At 64.4% G+C, this 19,403-nt stretch overlaps 1 protein-coding gene across 1 annotated transcript in view; it reads right to left on the bottom strand.

Annotated features, from left to right (window-relative positions):
* Positions 1 to 16,766, bottom strand: part of IGFN1 (immunoglobulin like and fibronectin type III domain containing 1) — a 29,713-nt gene extending 12,947 nt beyond the window's left edge. Inside the window, exons 1-14 of the mRNA XM_057727249.1 lie at positions 16,748 to 16,766; positions 16,470 to 16,664; positions 15,587 to 15,737; positions 14,061 to 14,140; positions 13,879 to 14,001; positions 12,589 to 12,728; positions 11,721 to 11,820; positions 10,005 to 10,049; positions 9,688 to 9,733; positions 9,106 to 9,283; positions 8,307 to 8,420; positions 6,361 to 6,529; positions 5,076 to 5,348; positions 4,765 to 4,818 (exon numbers count right to left, since the gene is read on the bottom strand). Coding sequence (XP_057583232.1) covers positions 4,765 to 4,818; positions 5,076 to 5,348; positions 6,361 to 6,529; positions 8,307 to 8,420; positions 9,106 to 9,283; positions 9,688 to 9,733; positions 10,005 to 10,049; positions 11,721 to 11,820; positions 12,589 to 12,728; positions 13,879 to 14,001; positions 14,061 to 14,140; positions 15,587 to 15,737; positions 16,470 to 16,664; positions 16,748 to 16,766 — 1,687 coding nt within the window. The remainder of the gene's footprint in view (positions 1 to 4,764; positions 4,819 to 5,075; positions 5,349 to 6,360; positions 6,530 to 8,306; positions 8,421 to 9,105; positions 9,284 to 9,687; positions 9,734 to 10,004; positions 10,050 to 11,720; positions 11,821 to 12,588; positions 12,729 to 13,878; positions 14,002 to 14,060; positions 14,141 to 15,586; positions 15,738 to 16,469; positions 16,665 to 16,747) is intronic.
* Between the last annotated feature and the right edge of the window lie 2,637 nt (positions 16,767 to 19,403).

The raw sequence follows: 19,403 nt of genomic DNA, 5'->3' as shown, positions 1-19,403 counted from the left end.
CTTCCCTGTGCCCCGCGGCGGGCCCTGATGAGGCCCCGCCCGGTCCCCCGGGCCTCGGGCTGCTGTCCAGACCCCGGCCGGCGCCTGCTGAGCAGCCACCCCGAACCCCCATCCGCCCGCCGCCAAGCTGCGCGGCCCTGGCGCCCTGAGGTGCCAATCCCCCCTGGCCAGCCGCTGGACCGCTGTCTGCTGCCCCGGGACCTGCTTCCCAGACGTCCGGGTCACGTGCGGGTTCCAGACCAGCTGTCCCTGCCCAGGTCTCGCCCGGCACCACGCCCCGGCCGTCAGGAAACCCGGAAGCCCCCACACCCGCCGCGAGGCCTGCAGACCCGCCCTCCCCACTGGGAGCCCCTCTGTGCCCAGGGGACCCCAGGAGCCCAGGGCCACCTTGCCTCCCTCTGATCCCTGACTTTCCCTCTGAGCCAGCAGCCCCCCATGCCTCAGGGGCGCCTGGGGGTCCAGATCCCCCCAAACCACCCTTGGAGTCCTGGCCCCCTGAGAGCACCTGCGGGCCGCCGTGAGCCCCCAGCAGCCCCGGGACCCCAGGCCTGTCCCCGTGGGCCGTGCTGTCTGCGGAGCCTGGCCTCCCGGCCACCCCGGAGCCCAGCCCAGCACCGGCCCCTCCCATGCACTCTGCCGCTCTGCCCCTCTCCAGGCCATCCTTGGGGCTGGTGCCACCATAAGACCTCTCTGAGGCTGCCCCGTACCCTGAACCACGTGCCATGGCTTCCTGGCCTATGGGTCCACCCTCACCTCCCACTCCAGCCAGGGAGCCTCCAAACCTCCCTGGATCATCTCTGCAGCCCCTCTCAGCCCCTGGCCCCATCTGCCCAGATCCTCCAGGGCTTCCCCTATAACCTGCCTCAGTCCCTGAGTCCACTCCCCTAGTACCCCTCAAACCAGCCCGGTGACCTGCCTCCGCCCCGGACCCCATATCCCCAGGACCCCCTAAGCCATCCCTGTAACCTGCCTCAGCCCCTGACCCCATATCCCCAGGACCCCCTAAGCCACCCCTGTAACCTGCCTCAGGCCCTGACCCCATATCCCCAGGACCCCCTAAGCCACCCCTGTAACCTGCCTCAGACCCTGACCCTATATCCCCAGGACCCCCTAAGCCATCCCTGTAACTTGCCTTAGCCCCGGACCCCATATCCCCAGGACCCCCTAAGCCATCCCTGTAACTTGCCTTAGCCCCGGACCCCATATCCCCAGGACCCCCTAAGCCATCCCTGTAACCTGCCTCAGGCCCTGACCCCATATCCCCAGGACCCCCTAAGCCATCCCTGTAACCTGCCTCAGGCCCTGACCCCATATCCCCAGGACCCCCTAAGCCATCCCTGTAACCTACCTCAGACCCTGACCCTGTATCCCCAGGACCCCCTAAGCCATCCCTGTAACTTGCCTTAGCCCCGGACCCCATATCCCCAGGACCCCCTAAGCCATCCCTGTAACCTGCCTCAGGCCCTGACCCCATATCCCCAGGACCCCCTAAGCCACCCCTGTAACCTGCCTCAGGCCCTGACCCCATATCCCCAGGACCCCCTAAACCATCCCTGTAACCTGCCTCAGGCCCTGACCCCATATCCCCAGGACCCCCTAAGCCATCCCTGTAACCTGCCTCAGGCCCTGACCCCATATCCCCAGGACCCCCTAAGCCATCCCTGTAACCTGCCTCAGGCCCTGACCCCATATCCCCAGGACCCCCTAAGCCATCCCTGTAACCTGCCTCAGTCCCTGACCCCATATCCCCAGGACCCCCTAAGCCATCCCTGTAACTTGCCTCAGACCCTGACCCTATATCCCCAGGACCCCCTAAGCCATCCCTGTAACTTGCCTTAGCCCCGGACCCCATATCCCCAGGACCCCCTAAGCCATCCCTGTAACTTGCCTTAGCCCCGGACCCCATATCCCCAGGACCCCCTAAGCCATCCCTGTAACTTGCCTTAGCCCCGGACCCCATATCCCCAGGACCCCCTAAGCCATCCCTGTAACCTGCCTCAGACCCTGACCCTATATCCCCAGGACCCCCTAAGCCATCCCTGTAACCTGCCTCAGGCCCTGACCCCATATCCCCAGGACCCCCTAAGCCATCCCTGTAACCTGCCTCAGTCCCTGACCCCATATCCCCAGAACCCCCTAAGCCATCCCTGTAACTTGCCTCAGACCCTGACCCTATATCCCCAGGACCCCCTAAGCCATCCCTGTAACTTGCCTTAGCCCCGGACCCCATATCCCCAGGACCCCCTAAGCCATCCCTGTAACTTGCCTTAGCCCCGGACCCCATATCCCCAGGACCCCCTAAGCCATCCCTGTAACTTGCCTTAGCCCCGGACCCCATATCCCCAGGACCCCCTAAGCCATCCCTGTAACCTGCCTCAGTCCCTGACCCCATATCCCCAGGACCCCCTAAGCCATCCCTGTAACCAGTCTCATCCTTTGGGTCCATTCCACCAGGCCCAAGACCCCTGGACCCCGCTCCGTAAGCTGACCTGCCTCCCGTCTGCGGCAGCCCTGCAGCTCCTGACTCATCCCCAGAGGCCCGCGCTGGACCAGACCCAGCAGCCCCCCGGCTCTCCAAGGCCACCCTCGCGTGAGCCGCTGGTGCCTGGGGGCCCCGGGTCGCATCCCCATAACTGCCTCCAGCTCCAGAGGCCCCAGCGCCAAGGCCCTTGGCTCCATCCCCACCTCGCACTTTGCCTGCTACCCTCAGAGACCCTGGAACCCCAGAGCCATCTTCATGGCCTCCTTCTCCAGAAGCCCCCAGAGCCCCCGGGGTGCTGAAGCCCCCGTAACCTCCAGTCTGACCCCAAGGCCCTGTTGTCCCGGAGCCCCCCGGTTCTGCCCCGGCACGTCCCTCCCCAGTGGTCTCTGCTGCGGCAGAGGCCCCCAGGTCACCTGTCCCCACAGAGCCCGCCGTCCTGGGACTCCCCAGACCACCATCAGGAAGACGCCTCCCCCCAGGGCCAGTGTCCCCCCGGCCTCCAGATGCCTCCCTGGCCCCTGCACACACCCTGGCCTCGCCCACGGGCCCTCCGTCAGGGCCCCCGGAGCCACTCTGCAGACGAGCAAGTCCCTCAGGCCCCCTTCCGGCGGCACCACGGCCATCTCTGCTCCCAGACCACATCCCCCCGGGCACCTCTGCCCCCCCAAGGGCCCCAGAGGCGACCTGCCCACCAGCATGACCAGAGCCCGCTGCCCCCGGCCCCCCGGAGCTATCCCGGTAACCAGCTCCGTGTCCAAGGCCGGCTCCCCTGGGGGACCCAGCACCCTCACCGAACCTAGACGCCCTCCCCGCAAGGCCACCTGTGCCACCCCCACGGCCCATCTCACCTCCGGGTCCGTTCTCTCCGGAGCCCTGCGACCCATCCCAGAAATCTGGCTCAGACCCCACGGCCCCCGCAGCTCTGACCCCATCCGTGTCTCCCAGCGTCCCGCCAGGGCCTGAAGACCCACCTAGCCTGTGGCTTCTAGCACCCAGCCCCTGGCCAGACCCCACCAGCCCAGCCGCCTGGGCACCACCCACACCGCCCTCCCCCCTACCAGACCCCAGGCTGGATTTGCTGAGGCCGGACCACGTGCCGTCCCAAGGGCCTAGGCCCTCAGACCCTAGCCTGCCCGCCTCCCCTCCTCCGCTCTGACCGGCTGTCCAGGCTTGGGACTCCTGGGGGCTTCTGGAGCTATCCACTGCCTCACCCAAGGTGCCCGCTGCCTCCGGGCCCTCCCTCCTCCTGAGCCCCTGCGGGCCGCTTTCCCAGCCCCCGGGACCCCCTGAGCCTCCGTCACCTGCCTCCTGCACTGAAGGCCCTGCTTTGGCCTCAGCACCCCCACGCCCCAGGAGGAACTGTCTGTCACCAGATGTCGGTGGCTCCCGGAACCGCTTGCCTGCAGAGGTCTGCTCTGGAGACTCCCCTGGCCCCCAGGAGCCCCTCGCGTCCCCACGGTCAGCACCGCTCCCTTTCCGAGAGCCCCCGGACTCAGGGCCCCTGCCTGCCATGGAGCTGGAGCCTCTTCCTCCGGCAGGCGCCCCCAGCCCAGCGTCCCCCAGGCCAGCCTCGCGGTCCCGTGCTGCCCGCGCTGCTCCTCTCCCCCGCTCCCCGCTCAGGCCATCCCCTCCCCCCACCTCATCCAGGCTCTCCCCCTGCGAAATCTCCATCTCCTCCCCTTCTGACCGAGACCCCACACGACCAGCCTGGGGTCCCCATGGGGCCCCCTCTCCTGCCCCAGGTCCCAGCTGGGTGTCCCAGGGCTGTTCCTGGCCGCCCCTGGCCAGCCAACCCCCGGGGGCCTCACCACGCTCCTTCCCTCCCCCGCTGCCCCCCGGCCCTGCCGCCTGAGGACGCCGGGACCCTGCCTCCCTGCCTCCCACCCTTCCAGAGCATCCGTCCCCCTCCCTGTCTTTGCTGCGATCTAGCTGTTGGCTTCCCACGAGGCCCAGCCCGGATTCCAGGCCTGCTCCTGTGCCCCTCGGAAGGCTCCTATCCACGCCTCCCTCTCCGCGGAGCTGAGCTTCCCCACGAGGCGTGACTCTGCCTCCCTCTTCCAGGAAGCCTTTTCCTGCCTGTCCGGGGCCCCAGGCTGAGTCGGCTGCCTCCCTGTCCCCTGTCAAAGCATAGCCACGCCCACCCAGGCCACCTCTGTCTGGGCCGGCTGTGAGGCCAGAAGCCAGTCCGGCGCCCTGGAGGGAGCTCTCCTTGGGGTCCTGCTCTCTGGGTCCCCCCTCCTCGCCACGGATGCTCCTGGCATCTTCTGGGCTCTGGGCTCCATGGGCCTGTTGCTGGTGGTCAGCGCTTGCGGTCAGAAGGCTTTTATCCTTTCCAGCTTCGGTGAGAGGTCACGCCCCCGAGAGAGACAAGAGGAAAGACCTGTTAGCTCAGGCCAAGGCACCTCTTGGACCCCAGGGCTCTGCCTGACCCTGTTTCCCCAGCAGAGAAACACGCTGAGGATCCCCAGAGGAAGCCGGCACGCGGCAGCTCATGGGTGGACAAATCCCATCGCCGCCTCCCCGGTCCTGTATCCAAGGCCTTCCTCCCACCCTCCCGGGCCCTGAGGTCTCCCCGCCTGGCTGACCCACTCACCTTCCACCACCAGCCAGGCGCTGGAGGCATGGAGCTTGGTGCCCAGCGAGTACAGGCCCATGTCTGAGAAACGGGCCCCTCTCACCACCAGCCGGTGGGTCAGCCCGTCCGTGGACACGAACTCCTCATATCTGTCACTGAGCTGGAGAGGCCGGTGCTGGAACTGCCAGGTGGCGCTGGGGCAGGGGCTGGACAGAGTGCACTGGAAGACCGCATCGCCCCGCTCCTGGCAGCGGGCATCGGACAGCGGGACCACCACCAGCGGCGGGATGGCTGTGGGGAGAGGACCCGGCGTGACCCCACGCGGGGCTCGGGGCTCAGCAAGCCCTGCTCAGGCCAGCTGAGCCGCAGCGCGTGTCACCTTGGACCGGTCACTCCCTCCCCCAGGTATCAGTTTCCCCACATAAAGGGACGAGTTATAATTAGGTTGTGAACGGTCAGACTCGGGCTCTGGAATTCTGGAATTCTAAATCTGACCCTTCCGTCTGGGGGCAGCTGGGAAGCCAACAGGCTGAGCACCGTGCCTCATGCCTGCCGTCTCATTCTTCCTCACGACCACCTCCAAGGCCGGCGTTCCTATTTCCCTCTCACAGGTGAGAACATTGAGGCTTTACAAGTTACGTCAGCTAAGACGTGGTCCAGCCGGAAATCACAGTCTGGTCTGGCTGACCCCAGAGCCCTGCCCCTTCGCCGTCCCTCATGCCAGGCCAGCTGGAGCCCTCACCCCCTCCTTCTTCTTCAACCTTGACTTAGTCTCGTTCCCTATATCCGCCGAAAGCTTCCCCCACCCCAAGCCTCTCCTCCCTCCAGCGCCCCTTGAGCTGTCAGGTGCCGGGGGCAGGGCGGGGGAGGGGGGTTGGGGAGAGCAGTGGAAAGGGACAGAGTTTGACCGTTCCGGCGGGGCGGGGGCGGGGGAGGCAGAGAGGGGAGGGGTCTGCACAGGGCAGGAGCCTGTTGACCCGTGGAGATTCTCCCTGGGGGGTCGTGGGAGGGGGGAGCTGCCTCAGAGAGGAAGCTGTGGAAGTGGTCGGATCTGCTCTGAGAGTGGACGGTCTGGGAGCACGGGCGAGACCCTACGTCTGAGGCACTCAGGCAGCCCAGCCCAGCACCAAGAGAACACAGACCTCGGACCGAGGCCTTTGAAAAGGGATCATCAACATTTAACCATCTGGGTACACGTGCCTCTCCCCACCCGCGAGGGGGCCGCGCCTGTCACGTTCATCTGCCCCCCAGCACGGCACCGACGCGGGCCCCCGCTCAGACTTCCGCAGGGCGGACCACTCACTGCTGGCCTCCAGCTCCGTGGAGAAGACGTCGGCATCCTCCACCCGGACCTGGTACACGCCCGCGTCCTCCGGCCGCAGGTCCCTGATCTGGAACTGGTAGTGGTTCCCCAGATGCCGCAGGCAGTGCTTGGTCTGGTTGTCGCAGCCGTAGGGGACCATCTCGCCATCCTGAGGCCGGGAGAGGAAGAGGGGCGCGCAGGGCCCCAGTGGGCCCGCAGCACCTCCCGCCCCCATCCTGCTTGCCGGCGACCAGCTGTGCCCTCCGCCGCCCGGCACCAACAACACTGGTGGACCGTAAAGGGGCGGGGCCGAGAGCGGCGGGGTGGAGGCAAGTAAATGCTCTAGGAATATCCATGGCCCTCACCACGGAGTAAACGATCTGCCGGGATTGTGCAAGAGCCACCCGAGGTTGCTGAGCCGGCAGGTGGCAGGTGGGGCGGAGCTGCTGCGGGAGCAGGGGCCGGGGGCGGGGAGGCGGCCGGGGTGGCCGGGGCCCCCGCGTCTTCATTCATGAGGAAGCAGCGTGCGGCAGACGCACGTGCCCGCCTTAGCTTGGAGAGCCAAGCCCTGGAGAGGTTGGCCACTTGCTGAACACAGATGGTCCCTGATCTACGAGGGTTCGGCTCTTTTGACTTTACAATGGTGCGAGAGGGATGCACAGTCAGTAGAGACCGTATCTGGAATTTTGAATTTTGATCTTTCCCAGGCTAGGGCTGGGCAGAGGCGGCCCCGGCTCCCGGGCGGCCCCGTGACCATGAGGGTGAGCCACTGACACACTTAGAACCATTCTGTACCAGACAACCACCTGCTTTTCCCTTCCGGTACAGGATTCAAGAGATCACAGGAGATACTCAACACTTTATGATAAAACAGGCTTTCTGTTAGATAATTCTGTCCAACTTCAGGCTAATACAAGTCTTCTGAGCACGTTTAAGGTGGGCTGGGCTGGCCTATGATGTTTGGTAGGTTCGCTGTATGCGATGTATTTTTGACTTAAGATATTTTCAGCTTACAAGGGGTTTATCGGGACATAACCCCATTGCAGGTCGAGGAAGATCTGCATTAACAGCAGCTAACACGGAGCTGCCCGCCGTGTGCCAGGCACCGTTTTAGGGACTCAGGACACATCGGTGAATAAAACAAAGATTCCTGCCCTCAGGGAGCTAAAGTTCTACCGGAAGACAAAGAAATAATACACGTCACAAATGAGTGATATAACGTGTTAGAGAGAGAACTGGGGTGCGGGGGAGAGAGAGGGGGATGGGGCCCAGGAGCGCCGCATGGGGCTGGGGGCACAAGCACCACACGGGCGGCTGGGGAGTCACTGTGGGGAGGAGAGAGCCATGCGGATGCGGGAAAGGCCTGGCGATCAGAGGAAGCAGGAAGCCAAGGGACGGGAGTGAGCCCAGGGGGCGGGGTGGGGGGGCGGCAAGAGCAAGAGTAGGGCAGCTGGGGGAGGATGAGCAGAGAGGCGACCGGTGCACTGTCTCATCTATCCTTTCAACACGCCAGGAGACAGCCCTGCGTCATCCTCACGTCACCGATGAGGCAACCGAAGCACAGAGAAGGTAAGCATCTTGGCTGAGGTCACACAGCCAGGAAGTGGTGGAGCCAGGGGGAGTCTGACCAAGGGACGGGGGGATGCTTTGCTGCCACCCCCGGACCACCCCCCAGACGCTGGCCCTACCCCCACCTGTAGTTGCTCCTGAAGCCCATGCAGGGGTGTGTCCGGAGAGAGCGCTCAGAGGGCAGGGGTGCACTTCTCAGAACCCTCTTTTGACCCCGTGCCCTGGCTGGAGAGCCTGGTTGCTTGGTGAGAGGTCAGAGGCCTCCCTGGACGGTCTTCACCAGGGTCTGAGCTGACCCCAAGCAACCAGGAGGCGGGTGGGCAGTTCCTCCCCCAGGACCAGCAGCAGCCCTGCCTCGATGGCCTCTGCAGCCTCACCTTATACAGGTAAATCTTGCTCTCAGGACTCTTGAGATCCAGCTCCAGGTCAAACGTTGCGATTCCCTCCTTGTTGACCTTGATGTGTCTCAGGTTGAGGATGGCGTTGACGTACTAGGGAAGACGAACCCGCCAGGGGAGCCCTCTGAGCGCCCTCTTCGGCGCTCCACATCCTCCGCCCCCAGCCCCCAGCAGCCCCGCCGAGCACGCATCTGCCCAGTTTACAAGTGAGAGGCTCAGTCCTGTGTCAAAGCAGATGGGAGAGCCCGGAGCAGGGAAGCTGGGCCCCTGGATGAGAGGCTGGGTGAATCACCTTCACGCTGATAACATACGCTCTTCGAGGTAGTGCAAATGGGTTGTTTTGGGTTTCCAGAAGAAAAATTAGACTTTTACTATGGTCAGGTTGGACACAGGGAAGAACGTCCCACACAGTGTGTAAGAGGCTGGAATTCCCTTCCCTGGAAGCCTTTAGAAATAAGACAGGTACCCAGGGCCGGAGGATGGTGATGGGGACGGCTGACCTGAAGCCTTTACCAGGTTAAGTGCTTAAGTCCATCCTCTCGCTCAGCCTCTCTAACCCCACGTCGCAGGTACGCCTGTAACACCCGCTTTACAAGCAAGGAAAGCGAGACCCAGAGGCCCTCACTTTCCCAAAGCCCCAGATTTTAGTACGTATCAAAGCCAGGACGCGGTCCTTGCGGCCGCCGCTCCACCCCGCCCGCGCCAGCTGTGAGCCCCTCCCCCAGGCACGGCAGGCGCAGCGCGCGCGGGCGGGGCGGGGCGGGGCGGGGCGGGGTACCGGCGCCAGCTTCTCCTCGCGCTCCTTGCGCATCTTCTGCAGCCGGCGCAGCATCCCGCGGAAGTCCACGATGCCGTACTTGAGGCAGATGCGCTCGTAGTCCTTCCGGTCCGCCGCCATCAGCAGATGCCACACGTACTCCTGGTCCACCTTCTGCTCGGGGGCGGGAGCCGGGGCCCTGGGGAGCCGGGTGGGCGGGTCAGGGGCCGGGGAGCCCCGAGAGAAGGCGCGCGGAGGCTGACCGCTGGGGGCTGGAGGGACCCAGAGATGGGCGGGTGGACCGCGCCCCACAACGCCAGCTCTCCCGGGAGAACCTCTGCGCCTGACAGCCCGTCTCGCAGGCCTCAGAGCAGCGTGTCTTTGGGGGGAAGTTGTCCGTTGCTCTAAACTTGTTTTTCGATCGCGGTGCCCGTGGAGCCCCCCATTTACACACACATAAATCAGCGCCAGAGCTCCCGTGCCGCCCACCCGCCACCAGAAGCGGAGCTTCCCCGGGGGGGCAGGGTTGGGGGTGGAGGCCGGCTCTGAGCCCAGCTGGCAGCAGGGGGGCTCCGGACCCCCCACAGACAGGCCCAGACCCACCTCTTTTTCAGCATCTTCCGGAAGTCCATCAGCTCCTTCTTGAGGTCTAGAAAGGGAACGGGGATGAGGCCCCAGTCCCAGGTGGGCTTCCACAGGGCTAAGGCAGGCTTTCCCGTAGGAAGGGGGCGGGGTGAGGAGGGGCTGGAAAGAGGGCCCACGGTCCATGGCTGACCAACGAGCTTTTGCAAGGGGGTCTCCTGCGGGCTAGTGAGGACCCCTAAAGCATCTGGGAGGGCTTGCCCAGGTGGGGCGCCCCAGGCAGGGAGCAGCCCAGCCCCCAAAGACCCCAAGGAAATTTCGGATGACCTTCTACCTACCCTCTTGGGGTTCGTTTTGCCTCTTCCGACTCTTCCGAAAGCCAACTGGACCGTCGGGAGGAGAGGAGAGAGTTAACGTGGACAGGCAGGGAGGGAAGCTAGAGGCACTGATGGTCCTTGAGAACCGCTGAGCCTGGGCCCTGACGGCGCCACTCGCCTCGAAGGCTGGCAGCAGCCCAGCGAGAGGGAGAGCGGGGCCCAGGCTCCGTCCACCGTAAGCAGACACCCCAGAGTGTGACTGAGGGGGAGCTGGCCGGGCGGCCATCTCAGGCAGGGGCGGCAGGGCCAGGAGGTGGCATGAGTGAAGGGGTGACCACTGGTGACCACAAGCTGAACAGCATCTAAAGAGGCAGCTGCCCTTTCCCCCCACCTGAGAGCTGTCACTTCAGGGCACAGGCCTGAAGGCGCCAAATATGCCCCCTGGGGAGGCCGGAAGGCTGACCACCCGCCTTCCCGGCTTCCTTTGCAACCAGGAGTGGCCACGTGACACCATTCTGGGCAATGAGATGTCAACATGTCTCCAAGGAGTGTCTGAGGAAGCTTCTGCTTTCTTCCTTTTCTTAATTGTATTTTCACATTTTTAGAAAACAGAACAGGAATAAATAAAATAAATATTTAAAATAATAATCTCATCTCAAAATCATATTTTGCTACAGGTTACCCATTTGATTTTTGCTTTGGTTTCCTTTATGATACAAGTTACATATGCTTCTGTCTCCAGGAGGAAGCTCTCTAGCTTAGTTTTCCTAAAACCTTGAAACTTTTATGCAGGAACAAAGAAGAATTTGTGTTGTACAGAACAATGTGAGTTTCCTGCTCCTTTCCTTGCAAACAGTATCTGCTGAAGCATGTCTATTTTTACAGCTGTAAGATTCTTCTTTTACTGACGTATACTTGATTTACAATAATATACTAGCTTTTGCTTTCTTGATAAAAGGCCCAGATGGACCAGAGCCCCTCCTTCCCCCTCTTCCTGCCTGAATGTGGGTTCAGTTAGGGCCTGCCGCAGCCACCCTACAAGGATGGAGTGGTAAACCTGCCCCAAAGAGGGGCAGAGCCGTGGCACGGGAAGAGTCTGCCTCTCCAGCGACAGCCCCGAGCTGTGGTTGGAGCCCTGGATGCCACCCCAGGACTTGTCATCCTGGACGTTAGGAAGTGGCTTTGTTTCTTGGGCCATTCGGAGGAAGGTTTTCTGTTACTTGTGGGCAAAGGCATAGCCAGCTGAGAGACTAGACCTGCTTTCCAAGGGACGTTTACCTTCAATTACTTGCTGACAATTAATTTAAAATTTCGAGAGCAAACCAAAACAAAGCACACCTGGGGAAGAATGTGGCCTCCATGTTACTTGTTTGTCCCCCCCCCCACACACACACAGATTTGCACAAAACAGCCTGAGGCCAAGAGAAGAAAGAGAAGCCCCCTGAGAGAGTTAGCAGAAGATCGGGACTAGAAAACGACTTTCGGGCCCTGACCTCACTCCTCGGGGCCAAGAGCATGTTGCCTAGCACACCTGCAGGGGGCGCCCTCGGATGTGAGCCTCCCCAACACTGGCAGAGGCCGCAGCACGTGGTGGACGAAGCCCGGGGCTCTGCACCCAGTGGGGCCGTGGCCTCCGTGGTCCCCCCTGCCCGGCATCAGGACCCGATTCCCCTCAGGGCTCTCCCACGCCCTGAGCGTCCAGGGCTGGGCCGAGGGGTTGGGGGCAGACAAGCCCACCTTCAATGACCGTTAGCCTCGCCGAGCACGTGGCCTCTCCGTACGTGTTCACTGCGGTGCAGCGGTACAGGTCTGTGTCCTCGCCGGTCAGCTTGTTGATCTGCGGAGAGGCCGAGGGCGGGGGAACAGGGCTAGCCTCCCCTCGCTCCGTCCACTGGGCGAACGAGACACACCACTAGTCGTACCAGCTCACCGTGCCCCTCAGGGAAGCGGACCCCGAGACAAAAGCCTGGGTCGGGGCAGCGGGGGATGGGCCAGTGCCGCCCTCAGAGGCACGCGAGGTGCACAGGGAGATGGCTGTCCTGAGTCTGGCGGACCCGGAACTAAATACCATCTCGGGCGTGTGTCACCCAACCTCTCTGGACCTTTGTTTCTTTACTTATAAAATGAGAATAATAATAGCCCCAACGCGGTGAACGGTCAGGATTAAAACGTACAATCTACATGAGACGGCGAGCCCGGCACAGCACGCGGCGGGTGTTCTGTGACGAGGAGCTACAAACGTAACTGAGCAGCACCGGCCGCGCTCACTGCAGCTCGGCCCCGGCTGGGCCCTCCACGCAGCCCCTCACTGCACACCAGGATCCCATGAAGGAGGTACTGTGATCACCCCAATTTACAGAGGGAGACAGAGATCCAGAGAAGCACGTGACTTCCCACGGCCGCGATGCTGGGCCCGGGGCTCTACCCAGGAGCCTGCCTCCAGAGCTTGAGTGACGCTCCTGGTCACCATCTGCAGAGGTACCTGCGAGCCTGCCGGGTCCAGCCTGGCTCTGGGAACATCTCTAACTGCTCTGGGGACGGGAGACCTTCTAGGGGGCGGAAGAGAAGGGCAGACCCCCGTGAGGGGAAGAGCCGCGGTGCGTACCTGCAGCACGTGCTCCTTGCTACCCAGGCTGGACGAGATCTGGTACTTGCTGGAATTACTGAGGTCACCTTTGGAGCAATGCCAGCGCACCTCGGGTCTGGGCTCCCCAGAGACCACAGCCCGAAAGATGGCATTTTTCCCTGCGGCAGGAAGAGGCAGGCAGGTCGTTTGATGAGTTGGGGGAGGATGGACAGGATCCTTTATTGAGATTTTAATTTGTGTTCTTTCCACTGCTCTGGGCACTTCAGCTGCCCATTCCAAGAAGGGTGTCTGGCCTCAGTTCTCGAGACCCGAGGACCCCTACCGTGCCAGGTGGGAGCACAGTCTGGCACCAAGGACAGCCCCCCCCCCCCGCCCCGCCCGGACTGTGTGCGCAGAGCCTGGGCTCCCTGAGGGGAAGTGCAGCCGGAGTGGCCACGGGGAGGGGAGGCCACAGGGATGGGGCCGGGGCGGGTAGAGATCCTGAAGGACTCTCCCTGGACTGGGAAGGGGTGAGTCTTCTGTGGGTCCCGTGTCCACTCTCTAGGGGGGATGGCCACCTCGGAAAGGCCTGGCTGTGGTGCCCACAGGGCCTGGTCCCGAGACACAGCGTTCCAGCCCCGGGAGGGAGACAAGCTCCATCCTAGCCTTGAAGCCTGGGGGCCGCCTGCCCTCCAGGCCCCCCGGACCCCGCCAGGAGCGTCGCAGTAGAGAACCGTTTGGAGTAAAGACCCAAGGGCCCCCCACCCCACGATGAGAGACACAGCTTCTTAGACCGTGTTGAGTGGGGACGTAGAGTCAGAGTTAGAAAAACAAAGGGCCTTATTTTTCTGAGGCCGGAACGTGGGAAACTGAAATCCATCACAGGGGCCTGTGTGGGGGAAGGGACAGCCATCCGCACCCTCCCCACATCCCGTCCGCCCGCTCCCCGGGCACCCTCCTCCGTGGCCTGCGGCGGGCGGCGGTGGGGCGGCCCGCGTCGGGAGCCCCATTTCACCCGGTTTGGAGCTGCCCCCGCAGCAGCTGCTTGTGGGCGGGGACGGGGAGGGCCCCAGAGCCGCCCGCAACCCCCCGCTCCCCAGCTCAGCGCGTCCCCACCCTCGCTCGCAAATACGCGTCCCGTGGCGGGCCTGCACCCCCTCTTCCGCCTGCTCCCCGGGCCCCTTGCCCCGTGGGGACCCAGCACCCCCAGGGAGGGTGACGTGGTGGGCCCTGTGGACTCAGGGGGACTTAGAGGCTGGGAGGCAGGCTGGGTGGGAGGCGCGGGCGCAGGGCTCCCGCCCGCCCTCACGGCCCCCTCCCGGGTCTCACCCTCCTGCAGCGCCAAGGTGACGGGCTTCTGCTCAAAGTCGGGCGTGCTGCAGCCCTCAGGGACGTCCTCCACCAGCTGCCGGAGGCTCACGCCGGGCTTGGGGGCCTTCCTGAGGGGCTTCCCTGGAGAAGGTGGCGGGACGGGAGACGGGCCTCAGCACGGCGGAGCACGGACCCCTCACCCGAGGGGCAGGAGCCCCTTTCCTCTTTGGGATATGCTGGCGGGTATGGCGGTGGTCTTCCTGCAGTGAGAACGCAGCCCCTGGGAAGTGGGCAGGGGGCGCCCCGGGGAGACCCTGGGGGCGTCACGGGAGGGGCGTTGGGGAAGGGAGAGTGGAAACGCTCCTCGTGGGCATCGGGCCCACGTGAGGGCCTCTGCACCCCGTATTCAGGAAAACAAATTGAAACCCAAAGCGGGAACTAAGCAGGCAGAGAGCCAGGTGAGCCCCCAAACACGCAGGGCCCCCCCGTTCTCCCCCACCCCCACCCCGCAGCGCACGGCGTGGGGCTCGCGGCGTGGAGGGCGCGCGTCTCCCACCTGCCATGGTTCTGGCGCCTCTTTGGCCGCTGAGGGTGGTGACAGATCTGAGAACAGAGGACAGAACTGCTTAGAAAGGTCCAGGCTGGCCTCCCCCCGCCCCTCCCACACGTCTGTGCTTTGTGGCCCCGGAGCCTGCCTCTCACCCTGCTCCCCCGCCCCGCGCACCCCCCTCCCGGGGACCGGGGATGGCGCGGGTGCGGCCCAGGTAAAGGAAACCGTGGGACGGAGCTGCAGACTGTGCCCGTGGCCTGGCCTCCCGGGGGGACCCCAGCCCGACGGTCACGGAGAGGGTGGGAGGCAGCCTTCCCAACCGCCAGGAAAGCAAACTCTCCGCATCAGGATTCTACCAGCTGTTTCACAGCCTGGCCCCTCGACTGGGGAATGTGAATTTTCCAGGGACGTCCTCTGGGACTCCCGGCTCCTCCACCACCCCCGAGTTTCTCTTGTCCGGCCCAGCAGCCCTCCGCTTCCCCACCCCCCACACCCAATCCAGAATCCAGATCCCCAGGTCTGCGGGCAAGAATCCCTGTGCCACTCCTAAGATCTTCTAGCCGGGGCCAATAGGAGCCTCATAAATCCATCCACCCCCTCCGAAGCCAGTGCATTCTACTGTCAGGTGAGCTTCCAGCACTTTCCACCATCATCGCCCCAGCCCGCCCCCCCACCCCCCGCCCACCCCGTCGTGCCACCAGGAGAGGGCGGGGGCTTGGCTCTGGGCCGGGTGAGAGGGTTGAGAGAGCTGTGCGTTGAGTGCGGAGGGGGTGTCTTGAAAAAATTCCCCAGCCGTCCCACCCCCTGTGCGGTTGGCCCGTGGCCAAGGGGTTCCATCTTGGAGATTCCACTTCCTGCCCAAAGAGCCCTGGATATAGAATCACACGACAGGGCACATTCCTCCTCCATCTGACACTCCTCCGTTTCACAACTGCCTACCCGCCGGCGCCCTGGCCCCAAGTATCCCCTCTGCAGCCCGGCCGCGGCCCCTCCGTGCGCTGGAATGCCACGGTGCGCCAGCCACGCGTTCTGGGGCGGTCACAGGGCCACAACCGGCGCCGCTCAGCGGGCGGTCGCCGGGGAGGGTGAGGCGGGATGGAGGGGGACCCGGCTGGCCGCGGGGGGGAGGGGCTGCGTCCCACCCACGCCCAGGGCTCCCGTCCCGCGCCTGCCCACCATCTGCGCCCTGGGGCGGTCAGCGCGGACGTCTTAGTCAGCACCTCCACCTTCACGGCTCCATCACCATCACACCAGCTCTCGGTTATGTACTTGGCCGCCGCACGCCGAGAAGCATAATCCTCGCCCGCCTCTCCCTCCAGCCTCCTGCCTGCAGGTCGCAGCAGAGACGGGGGAGGCCCTGAGCCCCGCGGGGACGGAGGGGCCGATGTTAAGCCATCTCGCTCTCCCGACCTCCACGTCTTTGGGAATAAGCCAGGTTTGGTGCGAGGTCAAAGACAAGGGCAAGAGATCTGTCTGGTGGAGACCAGAGGGTCGCGGTCCCCATTGTGGGGCGTCAGAAAGGGATGAATGTTCTCCCCCGCAGCTCCTCCCGCTTTGGAGGAGAATCTTAATGCTCTGCACCAAAGAGCAGCTCGAGTCCCAGTGAGTGTCCCCTGGTCCCCCTTGGACCCAGGGCCTCCAACCCCTGCCCCACCCAGCTTCCTACCGCCTCCAGCTTCTCAGCGGGTGGGAGTCGGGGCCAGAAGAGACAAACAGGGCTTCTCTCAACCGTTTGACCATGTTACTTACCAAGATGCCGCAAGTCCCGGACCTGAGGGCCTTATTCTGCACAGCTGGTCAGAGTTTTAAGCTTGTCACCACTGCCAGCCGAGCAGTGCCGGGAAAGTCAGAGCCAGGACAGAACCACCCAGACAGACTCACTGTGGTTTTGTCCTTCAGTGTCCTGGAGCCGTCGGAGGGGATGTACCTGCACCAGGGAGTACTCCTGGGATTCCTGTCCACTGCCTGCCCTTCCTGAGCAGAGAAGGTAGACAGCATCCCAGCCTCTCCATCGCCGCCCCCACCCCGGTGGGCAGCCAGGTGTGCAAGGCCCACTCACCTGGACTCCCGGCAGGCCTCCAGCCTCCCGGCCGCTCCCTCCTCCCCGTGTCCAGCTGCTGCGCGCTGCCCGTGGCTCTGAATGGACTACTGGCGGCCTGGCGGCGCCGGGAGCAGATGTAGGTCACGGCAGACTCCCGGCACGCTCCGCCCCTCCCACTCAGCCCGCCTCCCTCCTCCTCCGTCGTTGCCGGGGCTTGGCAGGGCAGGGCCCCCTGGGGTTCGCGCCCTCGCCTCCCGGGAGGTCAGCGATGGAAGGGTCCTGTGACATCAGCTCACCCAGCTCCTCGCAGAGCATGAATCTCTTAACCAGATTGGCCCGGTCGGGTTTGCCCCGTGCCACCTGGCTTATGTGACCGCGCTTAGCAGGGGCGTTCTCACCCAACAAAGACTTAACTTTTCAGCTAAGCTGACCTCTTGGGACCCTTGACGCCATAAGTCACGCAGACAAGCAAAGCTCTCTTGGGAATCACAGTCCAAAGTGGCACCAAGCAGGCCCAGACGTGGGGAGCTGGTCCCAGCCCCGATAGAGAAGCGGGTGTGACCCCACAGGCTCTGCCACGAGGGGGTGTGGGCAGGGGGAGACCCCGGAGTCGTACAGCCAGGAGGCCTCCCAGGGGGAGGTGAGCTTTCTCCTGGAGGGAGGGGTGGCCCGGCCAGCTGCGCTGGGGGCTGGAGGGGGCAGGGCAGATGGCTGGGAGTTTGAGGTTGTGTGGATGGAAGGCGGGAGTTGGGGTAGGGCGGAGAGTGGAGGGCAGGTGGGCCTGGAAGGAGCTGAGGTGACAGGCCGCCCACCTGCTTCAGGACAACCACCTGCTCTCTCCTTGAGGACAGAGAGCTGGTATGCTGCCACCAGAGAGCAAGGCTTGATCACGGATTAGGGCGAAGTCGGAGGGAAAGGGGTCAAGGGCAGGCCCGGAGGATCTACACCCAGCCCAGCGCATCACCATAGGCGTTACGTGTGCGTGTGCCCAGGGGCAGGGGTTTGACCACTTACATGGGGGGGGGACGTGCATGCATGCGTGTGTGCGCGTGTGCGTGTGTGGTGTGTGCATGTGTGTGCGTGCGCGTGTGCGTGTGTGTGGTGTGTGCGTGTATGCGTGTGCGTGTGTGCGTGTATGTGCGTGCGTGTGCGGTGTGTGTGCACGCGTGGGCGTGTGAGCACATACAGGCGTATTTGCGTGTCCCCTGTGCGTGTCTGACTCTGGGTGTCACAAGTTGGTGCTTCATTTGTTCGACACATATGTGTCCCCGCCCCGGGCCTACCGCTGTGCGTGGCCCTGGGAACACCCGGGTGAGCGGAGACGGGGCCGGGCCCGTGTGGAGCTGCTGGGGGCGGAGGGGCAGACGGATGGTAGCTAGCCAGCTACCCCCTGCCCCGCCTGCCCCCGAGGGACCCGTGCGGGTGGGGTGGCGAGACAGGAGAGAGCCTCTCGAGGTGAGTGTGGACAGGTGAGCTCTGGAAGCCGTGGAAGAGGTGTGATCTGTCTCCTGGCGGGCGATGGGATCCAATCTGCATTTTAACCTCCCCCCCACCCCCCACGGCCCCCAGCAGGGCAGCAAAGGGATTGGAGGAGGCGGGGAAGCCAGAGGTAGGAGGCCAGCTCCCGGGACGGGTCCAGCAAAGCCAAGTCGTTCGTATTACGGGGGCGCCCCGGAGCCCTACTCCAGGGCCTGCTGCGCCGCAGCGCCGCGTGGTGGGGGCAGGGGGATGGCCGGGGAGGCTGGGAGCGTGGCCCAACCTGGAGGCCTTCAGCCTTTCCGGAGCCCGTGTGGGCCCCCAGGTGGCCGCTAGACTCCCTCCAGAAGCCTAGGGCTGCCCCCAGGCCTGCTCCGACGGGCCCCCCGCCTGCTCTGTCCCGCTCGCGGGTCCCTCCCCCGGCGGGACGCGCATGGGGCCGGCAGCGGGCCTCACTCGCCCTCTAGGACGGCACGCCAGTAACGTGCAGCCAGCCTCGCCCGTCCTCCACGAAGCCGAGAGTCTTCGGCTGCGTGAGGGGTCCTGGGCGGGCCCTGGCCGTGCCCCCTGTGGTTGGCACAAGGTAAGGAAAGGGCGAGAGGGGGTTCCTAGCCCCCAGGCCAGCACCCCCAGGAGTTTCCAGGCTGCCGCTCAGGCCCATGACAGGGTGTCCTGACTATTCTCCAGTGACCTTTCCCCGGGATCGTCACGCCTCTCCCCGTGCGTGACTTCCCCACACCTCCCGAGGGAGTTTTTCTCTGCGAGCGGGCGGGAAAGCCCCTGGCGTCCTTGGTCAGGGGAGCGGCCACGTGCAGAGCGCTGGGCGGCGATGTGTGTGTGATACTCGCTCCCCTTCGGGGACTTTGCGTAGAGAAACGATCGCAATTTACCAGACGGCGGAGGCCGCGGAGCACAGGCCCCATGCAGGAGCCCTCTGGCCCCCGCGGCGTGGGGCCTGTGGGATGATCTCTGGAACCTTCCAGAGCCCTGCGACCCGCTGAGCAGGTTCCGGGGCAGGCCCGTGGATTTGGAAGCCGGGCAGGTTCACGGGACCCAGGCGCCTCGACCCAGGCTGCGGCGGCCTCTGTGCAGGCGGGAGGAGGCGCTGCCCGGGGGACAGCGGTCTCTGCTTGAGCTGAGGTCCAGGTGGACGGGCGGAGGTCACGGTTCTGACCGAAGACGTGCGTGCATGTGTGTGCACGTGCGAACACACACACACGCACACGCGTGCTCCGTCACCAACACGGGGGACTCTCCTGGAAGGAAGAGGCTGCACGCAGCAACAGCACGGGGATTTAGGCCCACTCGCGGGCTGGGGCTGGACACGGGGCCACGGGGACCCGTCCTGCCCCGGGAAGGCGCATCTGGGAGCTCGAGGCGGGCAGACACCCCCTTGCCCTGCCTCCCTCCAGCCCCTGGCCGCTCCATCCACACCCCCCACACACACACGCGCGTGCACACGTGCACACACAGCTG

This window comes from Hippopotamus amphibius, chromosome 3, assembly GCF_030028045.1.
Source record: "Hippopotamus amphibius kiboko isolate mHipAmp2 chromosome 3, mHipAmp2.hap2, whole genome shotgun sequence".
NCBI lineage: Eukaryota > Metazoa > Chordata > Mammalia > Artiodactyla > Hippopotamidae > Hippopotamus > Hippopotamus amphibius.
This window is presented reverse-complemented; position numbering and strand designations above follow the sequence as displayed.